Genomic DNA, 24,261 nt, shown 5'->3' with positions numbered 1-24,261 from the left:
TACGTTATTCGCTGACATGAGAGACCGTATTTATTACGTATGAAGTTAAATAAGCCATATTTATCTATGCCTTTATACCGTCATTAAAAAACTACTGTACGCTGCACTGTACCTACGAGATTGCTATTATTATAGCGCCTACGTTATTCGCTGACATGAGAGACCGTATTTATTACGTATGAAGTTAAATAAGCCATATTTATCAATGCCTTTATACCGTCATTAAAAAACTACTGTACGCTGCACTATACCTACGAGATTGCTATTATTATAGCGCCTACGTTATTCGCTGACATGAGAGACCGTATTTATTACGTATGAAGTTAAATAAGCCATATTTATCTATGCCTTTATACCGTCATTAAAAAACTACTGTACGCTGCACTGTACCTACGAGATTGCTATTATTATAGCGCCTACGTTATTCGCTGACATGAGAGACCGTATTTATTACGTATGAAGTTAAATAAGCCATATTTATCAATGCCTTTATACCGTCATTAAAAAACTACTGTACGCTGCACTATACCTACGAGATTGCTATTATTATAGCGCCTACGTTATTCGCTGACATGAGAGACCGTATTTATTACGTATGAAGTTAAATAAGCCATATTTATCAATGCCTTTATACCGTCATTAAAAAACTACTGTACGCTGCACTGTACCTACGAGATTGCTATTATTATAGCGCCTACGTTATTCGCTGACATGAGAGACCGTATTTATTACGTATGAAGTTAAATAAGCCATATTTATCAATGCCTTTATACCGTCATTAAAAAACTACTGTACGCTGCACTATACCTACGAGATTGCTATTATTATAGCGCCTACGTTATTCGCTGACATGAGAGACCGTATTTATTACGTATGAAGTTAAATAAGCCATATTTATCTATGCCTTTATACCGTCATTAAAAAACTACTGTACGCTGCACTATACCTACGAGATTGCTATTATTATAGCGCCTACGTTATTCGCTGACATGAGAGACCGTATTTATTACGTATGAAGTTAAATAAGCCATATTTATCTATGCCTTTATACCGTCATTAAAAAACTACTGTACGTACGAGATTGCTATTATTATAGCACCTACGTTATTCGCTGACACGAGAGATCGTATTTATTACGTATGACGTTAAATAAGCCATATTTATCTATGCCTTTATACCACCATTAAAAATTTACTGTACAATGCACTGTACCTACCAGATTTCTATTACTATAGCGCCTACTTCATTCGATGACATGAAATCCGTATTTATTGTTTTTGATGCTAAATAAGCCATATTCATATGTGCCTTTATACCGTCATTAAAAAAACTACAAACTTTACACTTCACTGTACCTACAAGTAACACCAACATTATTTTTTCCGCTGTACACGGTGTTTCAGAACCATACCGCGAAACTTCAGAGGATCATTCCTCATGGAAAACTTTTTTTTAAATCCTAATATTTTTATCAAAAATCCTTTTTTTTTATTCGAAAATGGAGTAAATCTTAAATTTCTCTGATTAAAGTATCCCTTCCACAAAAAAGTCACATATATAATATCGTGGACAAACAACGAAAACTGGTCAAGTCAGAATTCTCGTTTGTTCGGCAAATTAAGATTGAAGTTTTTATATAGACACTCAACCATAGTTTTGCTATTTAGCATATTTTAATTCTATATTTCTTTTGCTTTACACAGTACAAAGCATTATCAATGTATTGTTTTAGTATGGAAGCGTTTTGATTTTGTCAAGATTTCCTGTAGCAGATGTTCATAAACTGAATTGATCATACAACTATCAATTTTGTAAAAACTTTGGGCCTTACTTATAAACCCGATATAAAGTTATGCCTAGGCATAGTAGAAGTTTTAACCACTTGTAACATAACAGGCATAATTTTATACCAGATTTATAAGTAAGATCCTTTAAGAAATAAGTGAAGTATTTTTTCAGTAAAACATACCATCCAGCACTAAAACTTGGTCAAAAAATCTCAAAATTGCAAATTTCGACTTGGTCACCTTTCGCTGTACGCTATGTATGTATATTAAGTATTTTATGTAGACGCATGTAACATCATAGCCACGCAAGGGTTGAAGGAAAATGATGTATTTGTTCACGGCATTAATTTTTTCTCACACTGTTATGTCATATTATTATTTATATTTAGGATAATTTGTACAGGGTCGTGAGATACAACATTATTGAAAAGACAATTATGTGTTCCTGATAGTAAATAAATTATAAATACATTTCATTCAACAGAAGGTGTAAACAAACTTTTCTCTTGCGTATTACTCGTATTAAAAAAAAGTATTTTCAGTGTAAATCATTTTAATACGATGATACACAGGTAACTTATCTTCACAAACAAAACTAATTTATTTGCATATATTCGACATCAAATCAATGTAATTTGTATGTATTATAATATATCTATGCACATTTATGAATACGTCACAAGTGAATATTTTGTATACTATTTCGATTAGAACAGTTAGGTGTGTGGTATTTTGCTTCCGCTATTGATCTAAACTCAGACTATAACACGCTGTCAGCTTACGGATATGCCATTTCGCTCTATTTATTTTTGTATTTCTTTATTTATTAATTGGATTACAGTTTTATTAAATATATAAGTTGTTTTTTTATGCCGTTCCATAGAACCAAAGCGTTGCAATTTTTTGGTTCAACAACAGACGTGTTACGGACGATTTTGTAGCTGTGGTTGTCTTTACTCATAAATATTGCTGAATATTGTGAAATCTTTGAGATGTGATGTTACCGAAGAATATTAGGGATTTCCTGTAGAGACCACATCACTGATGACGAGGCTCTCACTAGAACCGAAGGGAGGCACAAAACTAAACCCATCTCAGAGAGGCCAATGGATCGGCCACATTATGCCCCACGAGGGTCTCGTCTCCTGCATGACATAATAGAGGGAATGACTTAGGGGACGAATCACAGAGGGCGCCTCCGACGGGAGTATCTAGAACAAGCGTGCGAAGACTTGAACTCATATAATATGTTGAGCTGAAGAAGGGCCGCAGATAATAGAGCGTAGTGGAGGACTAGATGCAGCACTTTGCTGCAAACCAATCCTCAGGATTGAGACTGCGAAGAAGAAGGTTGTGGAAATGTCCTTATTCTAATAATATGTGCAAGCCTTATCTCCCCATTCAAAAACGGCTGATATTTTAAATTAATTTGGTTTTTTAACACGTTTGTATCTTTTGATATGCATTTTAGTTTTTTAGTGCAGATTTTTTATTAACTGTTCTTTGACCAGTCTGTTTTTTGGTTGGCTGGAAGATATTGCTTTTAGCAATAAGTCCGCCAAAGTACTTATTCTTTGCACTTAAACACTTAAATAAATAAACAAAGAATAATTGAAGATTGATAGAAATATAAATTGAAACAACCCCACAATACTCGTAATAAATATATAATACCTATATTTCAAGGAAATAAATACATGGGTATAGTTTAAAGTAATTACCACCGATTTGGCAGTTCTCGACCTGAGTAACACGGCCCATTGTTTTGCCGCAAACTATTGTTCATTTCGTGATTGATAATCATATAATAGTTTTTGTCCGTATGGGCGGCTCTATTAGCGGTAGTGCGTTACTACCCTAAGTACCTAATATTATTATTATAATATACGCTGATGTGCTGGTTCATGTGTACAAATATGGCTTTACCGATCCAAGCGATACATCGGCACTTCGCAACATAAATTACCGATTCATAGATTATCTGTTACTTCAATGGTAAAATGTCGTATATTATGGAGTTAGAGTTTTTGTTGACATTAGAAAACATAGATAACCCATAGATAAAAAGTCCTAATGACATAGATATGGGGTAATAAAAGTTAGGGATTGTAATTTTCCACTCCGTAGTGCGGATAATACAGTTTGAAATAGAACCAGAACCCAGCTAGAGTGTTTTCGATGGCTACTTTCTTGAATTCTGAAAAAGGAAATCGAGTTTGGATAAGTCCGCTTCGTACGACGTATTCGCTCATCGTGCTTGAGGTCCTAGGGACGACGTGAAATATTCGTTTTTAACGTGCGTTTACACTGCGATATTTCACTGTCACTGTAGTGGTATTGGAAGCTTAAGACTGATCTGAAAGGTTTATTAAATTAACCCTTATATATTGGTATATACATATTTATCAATAAATAATTTATCATAGAAATAAAAGACGACTGATACTCAAATCCATATATTTGTTTCTACTTTTATACCAAAATTAATTACGATGAACCACCAAAAAGAATTTTCAGTAACAAACTTTAATTAATTAATTAGATAAACAAAATATGTTTCAAATAACTTAAAACTTTAAACAACAAAAAATACAAAATATACCAATGTAGTGCCCTGTGCACCATTGGGTGCGGATAAGGATATAATGAGTGCAGTGCATAAGGCTTCGGGTTAATTTCATGACAAGGTCAACATGATTTTTTATTAATGCATTTTTCTCATCACAATATTTCATAGTCTATTTGACTGGCATATTGATCATTTTATTATTTGTTAAGGCCAAGATGCCCAATTATGCACCCAAATATTGATTAGTGTTATACTCGTTTAAGTGGCCACTTAACACATTGTATGGCATTCACAATTCTCACTATGTTTGAATATCTGTCGATCTTTGTGAGGTTAAAGAGCTGAAATCGTTATTGAAGCAGGTGAGATTCATCTGACTGAATTATTTCACCTGCATATCTACTAGGCAACGCCTGAACATTTTTTAAATTTTTTGTAGATACTTCTTCTTGGAGCAGTTGGTTTTATCAAGCCTTGTTAACAAAAACTTGGACCAGCCTTAAATACTGTTGATTAAAAATGTTAAAATATGATTACCAATTTATCAAAAACGTGAAATTGAAGTTTAATGAATTTATTAATAGGTATCAATGAAATTAAAATGTATTATTATATAAAATTATGGTCAAGCACAATTTTGACAATATTTAAAATGCATTATTTACTATTCTTTCCATGATTTTGACGAAAAAATCTATACAATAATGTTTGAGTGAAATGCTTGCAGACTGGCTGGATTTCCTCCCTAGGGAGTTATTCATATTTAAATTTATTTCATCAGAGAGGGAAAACATTTTTGAGAGGGGAATATGGAAGTCTAGGCATTTACAGGGCTTATGACCTGTCATTGGCTGGTTTAAGTGACCACTCTACACACTGTGTAACATTCACCATTCTGCCCATGTTTGAACATCCACATTTCCTCAACTCTTCCATCTGTTGACTTTTGTGAGGTAAAAGAGCTGAAACCTTTATCACGTGGGTGAGATTCATTCCGGCTGAACCAAATCACCTACTAGGCAACGCCTGAAAACGATTCTCCAATTTTTATACTTTTTCTTTTACCAGGTAGTTAATTCAACAATGTTTGAGTATGTCCAAATGCTTGCAGACTGGCTGGATTTCCTCCCTAGGGAGTTATTCATATTTAAATTTATTTCATCAGAGAGGGAAAACATTTTGAGAAGGGAATATGGAAGTCTAGGCATTTACATGGCTTATGACCTGTCATATTACTTCACATTTTTTTCTGAAACTTACGCCGTTACTTCAGGGTGCCTCCTCTGACCTTTGTTGAGTGCATTATTCGTTCGTAGAGTTCTTACGTCTATTTTTGTCCCACGTATGGTTAAACTTATTATTCTCTCTATTAGTCTTCAGCTATAAAGGCGCCCATTATAATGCCTACACGTGTTCTTCGTCGTGATCCTGGGTGCATTTATTACTGCGTATTCCTTGAACGAACGGATTACATAATTAATAGTGAACTGTGATAGCTTGTAACTAATTCGCTGATAGTTTCTAGTTTTCGCCAGACGAATCACGGCATAATTAAATTACAGAACAGTTAAATAATGCCCGAGGATTTGATATCCATTTTTAAAAATCTGATTTGACCAGAATCCTGGACGAGATTGTCGACGGATGAAAATGATAAAAAAGTAAATCAAATGGGGAAAAGTCCGCCTCATGCAGTAGTGGTTGGCGTGTTTGCCTACCATGCTTCAGGTCCTGCTTTTGATTACTAGGGGTCAACGTGAAATATTGATTTTTAAGGTGGTTTTACACGGTAATGTTTCACTGTCCCTGGACTGGCCCCCGAAGCGTTAGAATAATCACCTTGCCTCCATGTAACACATGATTGAGATTCACTGCACGTTATCTACCAGTGCAGTGCCCTGTGCACCATCAGGCGCGGATAAGGGTTTGATGATGATGATAAGTGTATCTGTTGCTCTTAATTCTATAAATATATTTTATATGGATTTTTGTTTGGCCCTATCTGTTTTGTCTTTATTTATCAGACAAAGGCTTGATAAAAAAATATGCTGATCGATAGTATGCAATGGATCTGTTTTATGTTTGTTTTTAAATATCACTAATACCATATATTCATGTCTTGGTCAAGGTAGGCAGAGGATGGAACGCTACATGCGTCTATCTTAGCATACATTCCTAGCTTCTTCAGCAATCGTACATCTTCGATTGTGACAACTCTTTACATGACCAGACTGGATTATTTGATCATGCCACGGCTTCTTGGCCGTTATCATCTTACGTTACCATTTATACGAGTATATCTGTTTTTTTATTATTTCATCACTCATTCATTACTTATGACCAAACCATTTTAGGACCTCATCAATTATACCTGTTTCAGATTTGCATTTTTGTCAGTTTTTATTTTTTGATAATAAAAATCCACCACAAAAACAATTCTTCATACAAACGTATTCGCGTATTTTCTTTCTGGATAATGACACCATACCTGTGATTTTACCTAAACCTTTTTTTTAAAATTAAAATTAAAATTTTGTTTTTTTTTCATCAATTGTTTAGTATGGGTCTAGGACCATCCACAACCCCATAAAAGCTCTCGGTATTATCTGCCGCCTTGGGATGTACGGTCTTCAAATATATTTTTTTTTAAATTTCATTCTGATACTCCAACAACCAAATCGGTTCAGTTTTGGGGTGCGGGAAACGGGATAACGAACGGTCTGACGTGTAGTTTTCTTTTTCGCACAGTATCGGGGAGGCATTTGCGAGAGAGTGACAGCAATTCAACTAGATGTTGACCATCTTGCAAGTTGTCTTCATCTCAACAAGCTCAGTCTCAACATTAAAAAATCTAACTCCATTACATTTGGTAAAAAAACGGGATATTTATCTCAATATTGCTCTTGGAAATGATTATCTTGAAAACACTGACGTGACAAAATTATTGGGAATCTACATAGATTCACAGCTCTCGTGGATTCACCAGTTTGATTAAGTTAAATCTAAAATCTCTTCAATCACTGGTATAATGCATAGGTTTAGGGGAGTTCGTACGATCTTACTACGCCGCGCCGTGCAGTGTACTATTCAATGATACACTCAGTTAGTATACTTGTCGTGCATCTGGGGATTTGCCACAAAAAAGTGTGTATCAGAAATACAAGTAATATAAAATAGAGCTATAAGAAACATATACGGTATACCAATGGAAAAACATGTCAAAGACATTTACAAACTTACTGACATTCTCCCATTTTTGATCATACCGTATTATGAGATTGCAAAAACGGTGCTTCAAGTCGTAAATAAATACTCTCTCACTAATATTGGCTATACCTTCAATCGTGACGTCCACCAGTATAATACGCGACAGAGTAAAAATATTCACGTACCTGGAGCACGCACGACAAGGTATGGTCTAAGGCAGTGGTGGCCAGCATTTTGTATACCATGCGCCATTTTTTTCACATACAAGGTCAGATGCGCCATACAAATCGACCTTTTTTTATCTTATAACGTTCACGTTTGGGGTTGTAAAATAGAGATAGGAATAGGAACTGCTTCGCTTTTGAGAGGAAAATGATTACCTTTATCACGGAATTCAATTGATTCATTTACGTCATGGCGCCTATTTTAAAATAATGACCACAAGAATGCAATGCGCCACCTGTGATCGTTTAATGCGCCACGTTCGGCGCATGCGCCACAGTTTGGCCACCACTGGCCTAAGGTATCTGCTATACCTTGCTTGTAGTGAGTACAACAGGCTACCGGAGTCCTATAGAACGTCAAAAAATTACTGTAGATGAAATTTAGTTTTAAGTTCTTCTTTTTCCTCGGATATTTCTTTCTATATGTAAATGTTTCATATCAATTTTTATTATGATTTATTTTAATTTCTTTGTATTATTAATTATCTTATTTCAGTTTTGTATACATACATATTATTACTTGTTACTATATAACTATATTAATACCATACCTTTCTGTGAATATTTTTCTGTCCCAAAATAAGTTTGTTGTAACTCCTGGAAGTACAAAAAGAAATTGTATGATTTAATAAAATAAAAAAATTCAAATACCTATTTATCAAAATCGCATATCCTCTTAACAATTTTATATATAATACTGTTTAACAATCCATTTATCCATAATTTATAAAAACAATATGAGGGTCATAATCACTACGTAAAATAATAAGATATATCAAGTCTTGTATTCTATGCAGACTCATTTGACATCATAACCACACAAGAGTTTAATAAAAAATAAACGACGTTAAAATTTGGGATAAAATGTGGTGCATTGCAGACTATTCCAGACGTTTCGTGTTGCAATATTAATGTTTTTTAGTGGGTAGGCGGCGCGACGCGGCGTGCAGACGTCGCGCGTCGGCGTCGGTCGTTCGTCATTTCCAGCCGTTTGTTTAGCTCGCAACTGAGCACATTGTACCGTACATTCGCTCCTTCAAGGTCGACGTGATCTTGGGCGTGCATTAACCTTTCCTATTGACGTTCAGTCCTAATGTCCGTCGCCGCCGCCGCCGCGTCGCGTCGCATTATCACGGCACCATTTTTTATTCAATTTTTGTGAAAAGTCACCGTAAAAATTCAATTAAAAATGGTTAATCTAATGTAAAGATATTGAATAAGAACGAATCTTTAAATTTGTAGCAACAGAGAGGGAAAACATTTTTGAGAATGGAATTGGGAGTCTAGGCATTTACAGGACTTATGACCTGTCATTGGCTGGTTTAAGTGGCCACTACACACTGTGTAACATTCACCATTCTGCCTATGTTTGAGCATCCACATTTCCTCAACTCTTCCGTCTGTTGACTTTTGTGAAGTAAAAGAGCTGAAACCTTTATCATGTGGGTGAGATTCACCCGGCTGAACCAATTCACCTACTAGGCAACGCCTGAAAACATTTTTCCCATTTTTATACTTCTTCTTTTACCAGGTAATTAATTCAACAGTGTTTTGAGTATGTCCGAATGCTTGCAGACTAGCTGAATCTTCTCCCTAAGGAGTTGTTCGTTTTTTTTTTGCAACAGAGAGGGAAAACATTTTTGAGAAGGGAATTGGGAGTCTAGGTACTTACAGGGCTTATGACCTGTTAGTGGCTGGTTTAAGTGGCCACTTTACACACTGTGTAACATTCACCATTCTGCCTATGTTTGAACATCCACATTTCCGCAACTCTTCCATCTGTTGACTTTTGTGAATTAATTCCCTTCTCAAAAATGTTTTCCCTCTCTGTTGCAACAAATTTAAGTATAAACACTTAGGAGAAAATCCAGCCAGTCTGCAAGCTTTTGGAAGAACGAATCTCTTTACATTTGTACCGCATACGTTTATTTAAAAATAAACATGCCTATACGTTTTACCAATATGGTGACAATTCAAAAATATTATAATATATATTTTTCAAGAATACATAAAGCAAACAATACTACATCATCATCGTACCCCTGTTCGCACCCGATGGTGCATATGGAACTGTATGGATACTATTAATGCAGCGTACCTCGATCATCTATTACAGTGGTCCCCAACCCCCGGGCCGTGGACTAAATGATACTGGGCCGCGCAAGGCCCTGCTTAAAAATCAAAATTACTTTTGAAAAATAGAACATACCTACAAAATTGATCATAGTGTTGTATGACTGAAAATTAATCCCTATTGCCATTTCCGACATCCTATCTATGTGAAGCGGGGTTTTCTGCAGTGCTGACTGACAGCAACCCAAACAAAACAAAGAAATTAACTGGACTAAGCAAGCCACTTCACGTGTCACAATCTCCTGTTACCCCCAGATGGAACCATCTCGTTTCAATGAAGCAAGCTCAGGGTTCTCATTTATTTAGCATTAAATCAGAACACATAAAGCTTCACCATCAAAACTTTTAAAGAAAATAGATAAATTATTTTCAAGTTAATATATCTGCAAGATATCAGAACAGCATTAAAATCCCGATATTAAACCCTGAGCATTCTCAAAATTCTTTTCTCTATCATGGAAATAAAATACTTTTAACCTTCCATTGAACCTTAAAAATATTGAAAATACCCATGAATCCAAAAGAAAATATCTGAAACTTAATAATCCTTCATTGTTATAATTTTTTTTTTTCTTAATTTTTCCCACAAACCTTGTGTTTTCTCTACTATTATTTGTCACTATAACTTATGTACCGCAGTTGTAAATTTTATTATTATATATTGTGCAAATATATTGTTTTTGTTTTTTTTTTCAATTCATTCAATGTGTCCCCCCTCCCTCCCCCTGTGGGCCGCGGTAAAATTATGAAACGTTGACCGGTTCGTGACGACATAAAGATTGGGGACCACTGGTCTATTACATGACGGTGCTAGTCTAGGAGCATGAAATATTGCAGTGCGCCCATCTTATGGCAAAACGACGCATCTCAAAAAAGGTCGAACTGAGAAAATCGCCTGTAAAATATTTTATGGCATTTTAATCAGAACTTTTCTACAGCCACACCAAGTTGTAAAATGGCTAGGAAGCCTTATAAAAAAGCAATCTTAAATACCATATAATAGATCTCAGAGAGTAAATTGCTTTCAGTCGTATTATAGATGCATCGTTTTGCCAGACGGGCGAGTGTAGAACCACCTTTTTTAATAAATATTTCTTGCCGACCTTCCCAGGACCTCAGCATGGTAGGCAAACTCACTAACCACTACACTTCTACACTACGAGGCGGATTTATCTCCACCCGATTTCCTTATTCAGGTTTTATTTATTTCCTGTACCAAAATGTGTGTATTTGAATTTTTAAAAAAATATCTACGTCCGTAACCTGTAATTAAACATGTTTTAAAAAAAATAAATGAGTAAAATAGGTTTTACACAGAAAATGAAATTTGTATAGAAATAAAAAGAAACTATTAACTTCCCCCTTGTAATATAGAATATATATTTAAATATTTCTGGCAAACTTTTTGAAGTTTCATTTCAAATAGTTAATTTAACTGCGTATTGTGTATTGCGTACCATAATACAATGAGATGCCTCATCGGATCTAGAATGCGACTACGTAAAAATAAACAAAACTCGGTATATTTAAACTTACCAAAGTATTACATTTAGTTACCTGTATTTCGTAACTTGTATTTCTGCCGGTATTATTATTTTTTTATTTATGAAGGGCCTCAATAAATGGAAAATAAGGTATCTAAAATACTTCAGCTTATGTATGTTTTCAAAGAACAGTCGTGTTCCGAAATCGAGTTTAACTAATATTAGTGAACTATTAACATATAACTAGCTTATACTTGCGGCTTCGCCCGCGTGGTATTAGGGAGAAATTAGCCAATGAATTAGTTTTGTTCTTTAACAATAAGAAATTTCTCGATGGAATGATATAACTTTTTGTGAAAAATAGTAGCTTGATCGATTGCCGGTCCTTAACTATCGCTATGCAAAAAAAACAGCGATCCGTTAGTCTTTGGCGACGTAGCATCGTTATTCTTTTTTTAAATTAATTCATTTTCCACTAAGAATTCGTTTTTCCATTAAGAGTTTTCTAGAGCAAGTGATGATTTTTCGGCATAAAAATTTGCTTTTGACATTTGTCAACATTTCAGCTATCTCTATATAAAAAAATCACGCCAATCAGTCGCTCTGTTTCGACGTGAAGGAAACACAAACAAACAGAGAAACACTTTCGCATTTATCATATTAGTATGGATATGGATTTATAATAACGTCGAATGCGGATAGGTCATTGTTGGACTAGATTGTCATCATTTTACTGTTCATTTTTATTTATTCTTTAGAGAAACATGTTAAGGCTTTTGATGCAATCAACTCTCGCACGTGTGAACTTCTGAGAAGAGGACCCAACACTAACAACCATAATATTGTATTATTTTATTGTTCTTTGAATGATGCAATGCAGACCGTCGTCAGACTCGTCCCGACATCACAGTTTCGTCAAAAGTACTGAACAAATGTTTTTCACGACAGTGCTAGAATAGACTATTCAATTTTTTGATATTTCGGTAGTCAGATGGCAGAAGGGACCATCTGTAATTTTCAAAAATGTTCAGGAGAGCTGAAATACGTCTCAATTTCAAGACTTTAAATCCACAAACTAAAATATTTTAGTGTTGCTTTTCAATAATAAATTACCATTCTAAATAACGCTGATTTTTTCTTTTTTTTCTGCGTGTATTTACTGAAATATTAATTAAAACTTTTGAAAACTATAACATACACAAAAATACAGATGGCTCCTTCTGCCATCTGACTACCGATTTAATTCCGACATACGGCATACTAATTACCAATAAAAGTTCACAAACATCAAAATTTTGCAGCTTAAACATTGTACAAATACTAATCTATAAATTAATTTATCGACATCAAAACGATGGCACAGACACTTGAATTAATAGGATATAAAAATAAAAATATGTTATTTTTTCTTAAACATAAAAAAATACGGCGATGTTCATTGTGGGTAAAAATATTTTTACGCGTTTACTATGCGATACTTATCATACAAAATATTGTTTTGCGTTTGCATATGCGTTTTTGTATTAGTTAAAATAATTATCTTACAAAAAACTTGTTAAGATATCTGTTTCGAGGCTAACGGAGGAGTTTAGAATGGTTTATTTGGTTTCAGCTCCCAAAAACCATCAATTGCTGGCTGTGAGGTCCCTCGCCCTGAATAGCCTGAACCGATACCGTGAAGCACTTTCTGATGCTGACGATGTCGTAAGAATACGACCGACTTGGAGTAAGGTAAGAATTTCACTCCGATATTCCAAATTTTAAAGGCTTATTTCCCGATTCTCATGAAAATCGCAAATATTTCAAAAACTTTTACCAAAGAGTTTTCATATACGATTATAGCGAAACCAGGGGATTGTTTTATTTATTTACTTATAGTTGAATCATATCGTGTTTGGATTTGAGATGAATAGAGTACAATAATAAACTCGATAATAATTATAATTAAAAAATATAAGATGAAATCATAATCATGTACTTTATAGTACATTTAAAAATAATGATATCAACTCAAGATATATAGTAAACTAAATATTATCAATTAGTTTTGAACTCAAATTCCTACCCCTTAAGAAATCCTGAATGCTTCACTCGAAAAATTATTTTGATTTTAATGTTATATTCTCAAATTATTAACAAAATGTTTGCTAGAATTATAAAAAAGTTTTTTTCTGTTTCCAGGGGCATTTTGTTCGGGGTGTGGTTCTCTCCAACTTGAACCAGCATGCGGATGCTTTAGTTTCTTTCTTTGTCTCGGCCAGCTTAGGTCATAATGCTCAAGCCATTAAAAAACATGTCACTTTGGTAAGATTAAAAAAAAAACTATTATTAAATTAATTTATTAACAAATCGAGTGTAATTGTACTAAGTGTTTTACCTATTTCAAAGTATGAGATATTAATATAATGATTTAAAAACAGTTTTTGGAGTAAAAAAAAAAACAAAATTTAGAAATTCTTCTCAAAAACTTTTGTTTCAATTGAAAAAATTTGGTTGTCAGATATCAATTATTGTTGCTAAATAAAACTTCACTTCTAGAAGCAATAGTTTACATTTTTTATTAAATCATTACAGTTAACATGTTATGGTATCTTAAATAGTAAAATCATGTGAGTAGGTGCTATAACTGAATTACATTGATTGTAAAGAAAATTGAAGGATAAGTTATCAAAAAATTCATAATATCACCAATAGGTTCTGAAGTTATTACAATTTTATGCACTATGCGCTAATATTATTTAGAGCTGCTATAAGGAAATAGTTGTTTTTATGTGATTACCACAAATTTACTGAATATTTCTCAACTTTCAACTTTGAAGGTAACAACTGAAATGCTGGCGACCGTTCCCACTAAATGTAGTGATGCCGGAGATAGTGAAAGGAAGTCTGTAATCAAGAACGGGAAAGGTGCAGAAGATATTAGAAATCCCAGACAAACACGAGTATTATGAATAACATTTATATTTCACAACCAAAGTTAAAGATTAAGACGAATACGGATTTAAGAAATGTTCAGAATATGTAAAAAATAGTTTGCATTAGTTGATTTCTCTCTGCATTACTATTTTAGTTTTAAATGAATGTATAACTCTTTAATCCTTGTTCAACTTACATCTTCATTTACCAAGTATCGTTTAATGATTTTTATTTCATTTTGCTTTATTTATTTTTTTAAATAATAAAATACAATGCTTTTAAATTATAATTTTTAAATCAGAATTAATAAAAAAAATATTTTGAATATTGTATTCAGTTGTAGACACAACACTTATAAATCATTTGGATTAATGCATTCCACGTTCGAAACTACTTCAATGGTTTATTATTCATTCTGTAAATTATCATTTAGAAAGATAAATTATTGTTTATAATAATAAAAATACGTTTATTGTTTTATTCCACTTTTCACCACCAGTCTGACGATGTCGGTCACGACGAAACCTGGTCACTGGTAAAAAATGTATAAAAAATTATATATAAAAGTGGAATAAAACAAGAAACGTATTTTTATTATTATAATTAAAATGCAGTTCCACCAAAAAATGTCAGTAGAAAAACTCAATATGTAAATTGTTGTGTTAATTATTTGAAAGCTTAAATCAAGGCGGATCCTCTATTTAGCTTTGACTCGTGCAAGCCGGGATGCAAGGTATCTCACACCTTTCTCAGGACTTACATGATTTAAATAGTTGCTATGCATATATTGAATATAAAACAATAATCTTTATAATGATAGCATATATGAATATATCTCTTAAAGTTTATAATATAGTTAAATCATAAAGTTTTATTAAGTTGAAGATCTAAGTGGCATGATGAGATAAACCAAAATCTTAAGTCTGGTCATGTCAAAAGCAGGCTGAACCGAAGGGCATGTATGACAAGATGTATGCATGTGGAAGAAGCTAGGAATGTATGCCAGTATAGATGTGTGTGGCAATCTATTCTCTCTGCCTACCCCTATGGAGAAATGGCAGTAGTATGGTAGTAGTAGTAAGATTTAATACTCATTATTTTAATATGTAATAAATATTATAGTATTTTTTCCTGTTTTCTAACATTATTTCCCTTTCAACTTGTTTCAGTGTTTAGCAAGATTACTTACCACATCTAGTCGTGAAAAAAACTGTAGAAGATCATTTTTCCGAAACGTACCTAGTTACAGAAGAAGGATATCCTTGACGTATTACAAGAACCAATTATGTAAATGTACTGTAGCCAAAAGTAAAAAGAATAACAAAACATCAAAAGAGAGTCGAGAAAAACAAGAGAAATCCCAAATCAATGATGTAGACAATTTGAATAATATGCGAGGAGTAATAGATAGGATATTCAAAGAAGTTTCTAGATATTCAGGTAAATATTTTAGTAATAAGTAATCCTTATTTGTGTGTGCATAAACCATACATCCATGGCATAAACTTTTTTGTGAAAAGAGGAATTGAGGTTTCTAAACAAGATGCATTTCAAACTTTATTGATCAGGAATATAAAAAAAAGAGGTTCCTACCCTTACAACACTTGATTAAAAACCGAGTGTTTCCTGGTCGTTCCCTGAATTACAAATTACTTCAGATTACGAACATTAAATTTTGTCGTCCCAAGGTTGCTCAATGATCTCCCGCAAACCATCATAAGAATTGAAGATCTTCGATAGAAAAAAAAAAAAAACCAGGATTTAAATACCTTCTTTTTTTAATGAATAACATGTACTTATACCATAATTTTCTCATTTCTAGTGACAAAAAAAATGTGTTCTAATATCACCACTCATTTTTTACTTATTTACATCTATTGTATTCTTCCAGTAGCCTTTATTTCTAAAAATAAAATGTATACCCACACGCAGGCCATGCCTTTGTTTAATATCACCACTCATTTTTTACTTATTTACATCTATTGTATTCTTCCAGTAGCCTTTATTTCTAAAAATAAAATGTATACCCACACGCAGGCCATGCCTTTGTGGGTTTTTTTAAATAAATAACAAAAAAAAATGAATAAAATTAAATACTTTATAGGGAATATTAAAAGGTAATAAATAAATGTTTAATGTTTATAATATAAAAGTGTGTAAAATAAACCTGTTCTAAAAAATTGTGCCCCACCGAAAAGTCTTTATACTTAGTGGGTAATTAATTATAAGGTGTTACTAAAAATACCAAATAAACGCTGTTTTGCAGCACTGAAACTAAAACTGAACAACTGCAGTACTGACATAAATTAAATATATGAAAATAAACAAAACCAATCATTAAATTGAATAATACTTGTTGATATTAAATTCCAACATAGTTGAAAACACTACCTTTTAAATTTTATTTTTCAGAAATGGCCCCATCATCAACAGATCTCCAAGTGGAAAGCATTCTGGTAGACCAATCAGACTTCGAGTGCGTGTTGTGTCGCCGGTCCTTGTGGTGTCCGGTCACTACTCCTTGTGGCCACACCTACTGCTGTGGTTGCCTAGAGCGATGTGTGGACTACAGTCCTCGATGTCCTCTTTGCAAAGCTTCCTTGGCTGAATACCTAGCTAACAACTCCAGAAGCATTACAACATTCATCGATGATGCTATGAAAAATTTTATCCCCGTGGAATATAAAGCTAGAAAGATAATCCACACTCAAGAAGTCATCGGCACATCTGCCGCAGAACCTTATTTACCGGTTTTTGTGTGCACAACGGCTTTCCCAACAGTTTCTTGCCCATTGTACGTGTTTGAGCCACGCTACAGACTAATGGTGAGGCGATGTCTCGAGTCCGGTACCAGACAGTTCGGTCTCGCTGCGTGCATAGATAGCAAGAGCGCAGGACTAAATCGATATGCGGAATTCGGAACCATTTTAGAGATCAAAGACTGTGTTTTGCTCGGAAATGGTTGTTCCATTTTATCAACCATGGGACTGAAAAGATTTAGAGTCCTTGCGAGAGGTGAAAGAGACGGATATGATATGGCTCAGGTAGAAATTATTCGAGATAATCCCATTGAAATGGATAGACAACCTAATATTACAGAACTACACGATAAAGTGCGTCGAAAAGCATGGCTTTGGTTCAAAGATATGGATGATGCTTCTAAAAATGAAATAGTTCAAACTATTGGTTCCATGCCTGATGAAGAAAATGAATGGGAATTACAATGTGATGGTCCTTCTTGGACATGGTGGGTTGTTGGAATTTTGCCGTTTGCTACACGCTTAAAGGTAACTTTTTTTATTATTGTTTTAACAAATGTTATGCATTGTCATTTTACAATTTGGCCCAGTGAAGTATCCATATGTTTTCACAACATATTTGATTTTAATTTGTAAATTATTATTAGTAGTTCCTCGCTACTCCAGCAGATACTAGACCATGTTGCTTATTGTAACAATGGTGAATATGGTCCATTGCTGTAGATTATTTCGGCGCATGATTGTTTTGTTTTAATTGAAATATTAATTTTGTTTTTACAGGTGATGATCTTGGCGGAGTGCGATCTTGAGAAAAGACTTCGTGCCATAGACAGAACTCTAGATTATATATATTTTATGAATAAACAACAATTCATGAACGACAGGGACTTAAACTATACGGATCAACCGCCTGATTACTTCAACAGTTCGTGGATCTTCAATCAAGATGCCAGCACTAGCCAACTGGGGGAACAATCAATGTGATATTGCTTCAAATTAGCACTAGAGGTGTATAGATTCACTAGGGACATCCTGTAGTCATGACATGTTTTATGTACTATATTATAATAATGTATTATGTATAACAACTCGTATTTTTCAAAAAAACTGATCCAACTGAGTATTGAATTTCTAATCTGTAAAATCTGAACTCGCAAGCACAGTATGCTTTCAATTTGACAAATTTACACCATGTGCATTGAATATTACATTTTTTATCTTTCATTCATGTCAGTAATGATTATTTATAAAATTTGTGTTTTGTATAAGAATTGTGCATAAAAAATACAATCGATCAGGTTTAGTATATATATTTTAATTATTGTGTATTTTGCACACCAACTGAAAAGGTTTACTTTTTTCATATTTTAAACATGATAAAAAATTTCCTTTAAACTTTAAAACACTTTAAAAACATTTGGATCTCGTGCTGACTTGTTATGTGTAAGAAAATAATAAAATCCTTTTGTTTGTGTTTTGCAAAAAAGACCACACAGAATAAGCTGGCTGTAACTGATTTTAACTTCTGAAAACATTTTTTTAGGGTCAGCATAATGTAGTAGGTATACTTATTAGGGTATGAAAGCCAGCTTTATAAATTTCAAAAATGGTGTTTTATTTTTGCATGCATACTTTTCATAAAATTATAAGTGTGTAACATTGGGTCAGAATATGTCTTCAAATATTGATATTACTAGAGTTTTCACTTGTTTTCATAAAGAACTGTATTGTTCAAACCAATCATAAATTGTTCTATTTAATTACACAATGTGTAATACAAGGATAAATTTTTTTATTCTAAAATGTAATTCACGGATATTTTTTTGTATAATGTATAGATTTTTAATTCACCTGCGAGACCATCATTTACTGCGGCAAAATTTGCTGTTTATAATAATAATAAGAATCAAGAACCGTCAGTCGCCATGGCTATTTTGTGTAATATTTCAATTTATTTATCATAGGCAGATGTCTTTTTATACAATAAATTGTTAGAGAAATTTGCTGTTTGAAATTGGATTTTGATCTCATGAAAGTTATCCAATAAAATAGTTCATTTCTAACAGATAACTTAAATTTCATGCAATAGTCAACCATGAAATAATATTATGTACAAGTAGAAGAAATAACAGTTTTTTGCACCACTGTTGTATGAAAACTAATTGCGTAGATGGCAATTTAATTAATATTATTTATGTTTAATTATTATAGTATTTAATGTAGGAGATTAAAAATATTTATTGTGCTGTCACAAAATTGTTCAAGCGCATTCAAAACGAAAAATTTATAGATGATAACTTGAAAAAATATATATATTTGTATAATACCTGAAATATGTATAACAAGAACATAATTATGTTGGAAAAAAACATATTTTTATATTATTTGATTAATTTTGTGATTATTATGATTACTTATCGTGTAATTAGTGTGCTGGCTAGTAAGTGAAATTCCATGTAATTTATGTTTAGCTTTTGTGTGGCTGTGGTTACACCCCATACATTGAACACAAGATGTTGGGTATTTTTCTCACAGGTTCTAACAATATTCCCATGTTGGGGTTTAATTCTCTCCAACATTTAAATGAATTAAAAAATTATAATCATTTTTCGTAATCCATTTTGGAGAAACTTGATTTTAATCTGCCATCTGCAATTCAATGAAAATAAATGTAGTTAGTTCTTACTTAAAGTTGAATTACTAAATACTTTATGTATGTATATAAAAATGACTCAATTTCTTACTTGCCGAAAATTCAATTCGTGGTGCATACTGTAATAAAAATGTAAAACATTGTTATATAATTTGGCATAATCCTCTGTATACAAGTGGTCTGAAGATATGAATTCATGTTGCATACAAGTCAACTTCAAAATATGACTTTTCTTATAAAACTCTATAATAATTATAAAAATGTTTATTTAGCGAAGAGTTGCATATGCTTTCATTCTTATTTACTAGCTGGCCATTTAAGACCTCATAAATTCAAATTTTTGTAATAATTTGTATTTCAATGTAATTATATAAAACATTTTTCATCTTTTTTTTTTGGACCATACATCGGACACGAGTTTGCGTGAGAGATTTCTTATGATCTAAGTAGAACAGTCTGGACTTTAGTCTCTAATTATGTCCATGTCTTCTCTTTAATGAAACTTATGGTATTCACAAACTATCACCAGAATTCTCTATCGGCCACTTTAGGTCTTTTAGCTGAGATATAAACTGCTGACAAACAGTGGGTGCTGAGAACTTAGTAATGAATGTAGACAAATGTGATTATGGCTCTCATGATGTATCACACCAATGTTACACACCGATAATGTTTCAGAGATATTTCTTCTCTAATCTCAATAGTTTGTTTTCGTGAGTCCTCATGTGGTGATAGATTCCAAGCTGTAAAGTAAATATCCAATCTCTAGATGGCCTTCAAACTATTAAATGTATCGGCACCTACGAATTCCAACTGCGTTCAAGTTGTTTTTTCAATGTTTCCATTTTTGCAGACATTTGAAACCCTAGAAAAAACACTAAAAAAATTGTTTGCTAAAGTCATAGGATTTTGGATATATTGACACAAAGTATGATATATGTGTTTTTATAATACTGGTTTTTAAAGCTCTCTTGTGACATGCCTATTTAGCCGATCAACAATGACTTAAGATACGCATCTGAGTTGTTTATGATGAAAACACCGTTACTCATACTCTGTTGCAGAGCTTATGTGAAAACATAATTATACGTAAGTGAAGGACTTTGATTAGTTCTTACTTGTTGATTCTAATATAGGATATAGTTTTGTTGAGGACATGATCTGAGCACAACTCACTAGGCTGGAAATCTGCTTTGTTTCCTCTTTATTCACTTATGATGGGGACCCCAACTTTCTGCATATTATGTGATGTGTTTTCCCGGTACACTAAGTAACATGATGATACAATCATCGTGTCTTATGGATAACCTTATTTGTACAGCGCGATAATCTCCCTATTTATCTAGTCACTTAAATACCTATCTTTTTTCCAAATCTTGGTCATTAGTTGGTGAAAAGGGCTAACAATTAAATAGCCGCAATTCAGAAGTTACACGTAAAATCGCCAACTCATGGTTCAGTTCCATTTATTAAGTTTAAAATGGTCTCCTTTATTTCATCCATTAGATATGGTTACTCCTTGTAAAATATACAGCATCTATGGAAATATTTACTGTAAAAGGTGAGAGATGGCCAGAACTTTTCGGAAATAATTACATCATATTTCCTTAATGTAGTTCCTTTATGTCTAACTTGACTTTTTCCTCAGATTTGTGTACAGCTACTGAAGTAATCAACATTTGCCGCTCTCTACCTTAATTCAGTTGAATCTTAGTAAATTTACTCATAGTATACAAAATAATTTTAAAAGTTCTGTCTACTCGTATTTGCCAAATTAATTCATTATTATTCAATTTTAAACTGTCTGCATTTAAAAAAAATATATAATAACTATAATACTTACTGAAACAATTTCTAAAATGTATTTCTGAGTAAATGTTACTTTAATATTTCTCCCATGTAGCCGACAGAAATACTCTCTTTTGACAATATTTTATAATAAAATTTGTTTCAATTTTTATACAAGTATATACATATGTTTTTGGATATGGAAGTTACAAAAATGACAACTCGTGCTGTAAAAGGAAATGAAAACATATCTCTGTGATGGAATTTAAATGATTTGATATAATAGAACTAGAATTCCAGATACAATAATTAATTTCTTTCTGCCAAAAAATAGTAATATTTGTATTGAAACCGTTTTCTTTCTCTTACATAAGAATATTGATGAATAAAACATTGTTTATTAATATTCAGGTTTCCTAATGGACACATGAACATCAGATTGAATTATTTACCATTCCCCGTTTAATTGTAATCTCTATAGATTGAAAGTATTGACTTTGCTGATCCAAAATGTATGTTATGTGTTTTGTTTGGAAATGTTTATAGATTCAAATTTATTTCTTTTACATCAGAATAATAAAATAAATTTATTGAATATACCTTAATAACTGTAGAAATACTTGTATGCACTGAAATCATCCAAGATTATTTATCCTTCCTGTCCATAGAATGAATTAGTTAAATATACAAAAATTAGATACTATTTTCACATTGCATCCATGTACCTCGAACAAAGTTTCTTGATCATTTTGATATTTACAAAGCAACATAAAAATACATATTTATTTATCAGTCTTTGTTCACTCATAATGTGAAATGGATTCCAATTCGTATTTACGTATAATGAATAACATTGTGAATGTTTAAGATACCAGGTGTATTTCATATCTCATAAATTATAGCATGCTAGTGACATTTGCTGAGCCATTATAAGATTTTACCCGTACGAATTATGTAATTTTACCATGGTATATAATATTATAGTAAATTATTTTAAATTATTCTTACTTTTAAAGTACACATTGTCTTTTAGGATACTATATTTATGATGAATTAATAATAATGTCTATTTTTGTATTTGCCTTCAGTGTTGTTTTGGACACTTTAATTTGTTATTTGTAAATATATGAAATACTGACAGTCAGGGTGGGTGTTAGATTAGTGTGCCCTTTTAGAATTTGGCTACCGACTATTGACTAAGTCCTCAGACAATCCTTCAATGTTGTGTGTCAAATATGTAGATAGAAATATTGCATTCTACTTGTAATTTTTAATAATTTCCACTTTCTTTGTGCACTTTGGTTGCATACATATTTTATATTTAATTTATGTGTGCATCATTTACATTTTACTTTTTTAAAAATGGATTCAGAACCGTTAAAATGCTTAACTGGATTTGAGAATCTTTAATACACTGCATACTTATGCATACTTGTGCATACTTATGTATTTTCAAAATAAAATTTGTGTATAAAAAAAATCGATACAGTATTCATCACACAATTATTATAATTAATAAATGACTTTATTTTATGTAAATCATACTGCCTTTAACATCACATTTTATTTTCAAGTAATATTTGAAAATTTATATAAAAGCTATATCTAATACTTATTTTATTATTAAGTATATTATGTACGGAATGTAAAATTTTACACGATATGTATGTAACATTTTTATACCCAAGTATTCTAGGGTTTTTAAGCTTTCTAATCATCATAAAAAATCTATAAAACATCACATTATTTTACCAAAGTATGTGTTTTATATACTCGTATGTATGAATTCTACCTTTAAAATTTTTCATGTTTACTATACCCATGCATAAGAAAAAATAGGCTATCCTCAATACCAACACAACTTAAAACCAGGAATAACAAGATTTTGCAAAAAATTAATGATTTAATGGCTACTGTGTCCCATACAGACACAAAAAGAGCCATCTTTATTTTCTTTAGTAATGTTTATTCCGCCTTTGTTAATTTTAAATAAGCATAAGACTAACTTCCAAATAAACTCAACGATTCCTCCCGGTATATCCTGGTTAAACGATTGAGCTAGTTAAACTATTTTGATATGTTCTTCACTTTAGAAAGTAGACAACTGATGTATGATCTCATAGTTGAATATTTTTTGAAGGTGTTAAACATATTTTTAGTTAATTTTAATTTCCCAATTGTATTCCTGTTTGCTCGCTCTAACTGAACTCTACCTACACAGCTGTTGCACTATCGGCAGGTTAGGGCTAACATTTGTTTCTAGTATAATATGAACATGGATTATACTCCATACTATTCTCAAGTGTAAATCTATTGTGAAGATTCTACTAAGACAAATTATTGTAAACAACCAAAGTCTATGATGCATCACACGTTGAATGAAGCGAGTGTAGTTTATAATACTCGTAGATTTTTATAAATGATTTTTTATTGAAATAATATAAGAATTAACTTGACTTCTTCCATTAAGGATTCCTTTTGTACTTTTTTACCTTCATTTTGAATAAATATAAATTTTTTACTATATCACTGAAGATCTTCTAAAATAAATTATCAGATTTATTATATCAATATTTTATTTAAACTCTATCTTACAAGTAAACCGCGCAGTGAATGTCAAATTGTGATATATTCTTGTAATGTCTTAGTAAAATCAATATTTTATTGTATTCTCAACAAATATGGTTATTTATATTTCACTCATTATGTGTATTACCTTAATAAAAATCTTTTAATAAAAA

General features: G+C 32.3%; 1 protein-coding gene across 1 annotated transcript in view; it reads left to right on the top strand.

The window, feature by feature from the left end:
- Positions 1-24,261, top strand: part of LOC148284365 (LON peptidase N-terminal domain and RING finger protein 2) — a 63,363-nt gene extending 39,102 nt beyond the window's left edge. The window contains exons 3-8 of the mRNA XM_088241017.1: positions 13,017-13,135; positions 13,586-13,708; positions 14,224-14,346; positions 15,490-15,760; positions 16,733-17,607; positions 17,860-24,261. Coding sequence (XP_088097143.1) covers positions 13,017-13,135; positions 13,586-13,708; positions 14,224-14,346; positions 15,490-15,760; positions 16,733-17,607; positions 17,860-18,063 — 1,715 coding nt within the window. The 3' untranslated portion in view covers positions 18,064-24,261. The remainder of the gene's footprint in view (positions 1-13,016; positions 13,136-13,585; positions 13,709-14,223; positions 14,347-15,489; positions 15,761-16,732; positions 17,608-17,859) is intronic.

This window comes from Micrasema longulum, unplaced genomic scaffold, assembly GCF_059751315.1.
Source record: "Micrasema longulum isolate JH-2025_06_02 unplaced genomic scaffold, ASM5975131v1 h1tg000127l, whole genome shotgun sequence".
Taxonomy (NCBI): domain Eukaryota; kingdom Metazoa; phylum Arthropoda; class Insecta; order Trichoptera; family Brachycentridae; genus Micrasema; species Micrasema longulum.
Note: the sequence above shows the minus strand (reverse complement) of the source record. Positions and strands in the feature narration are given on the sequence as shown.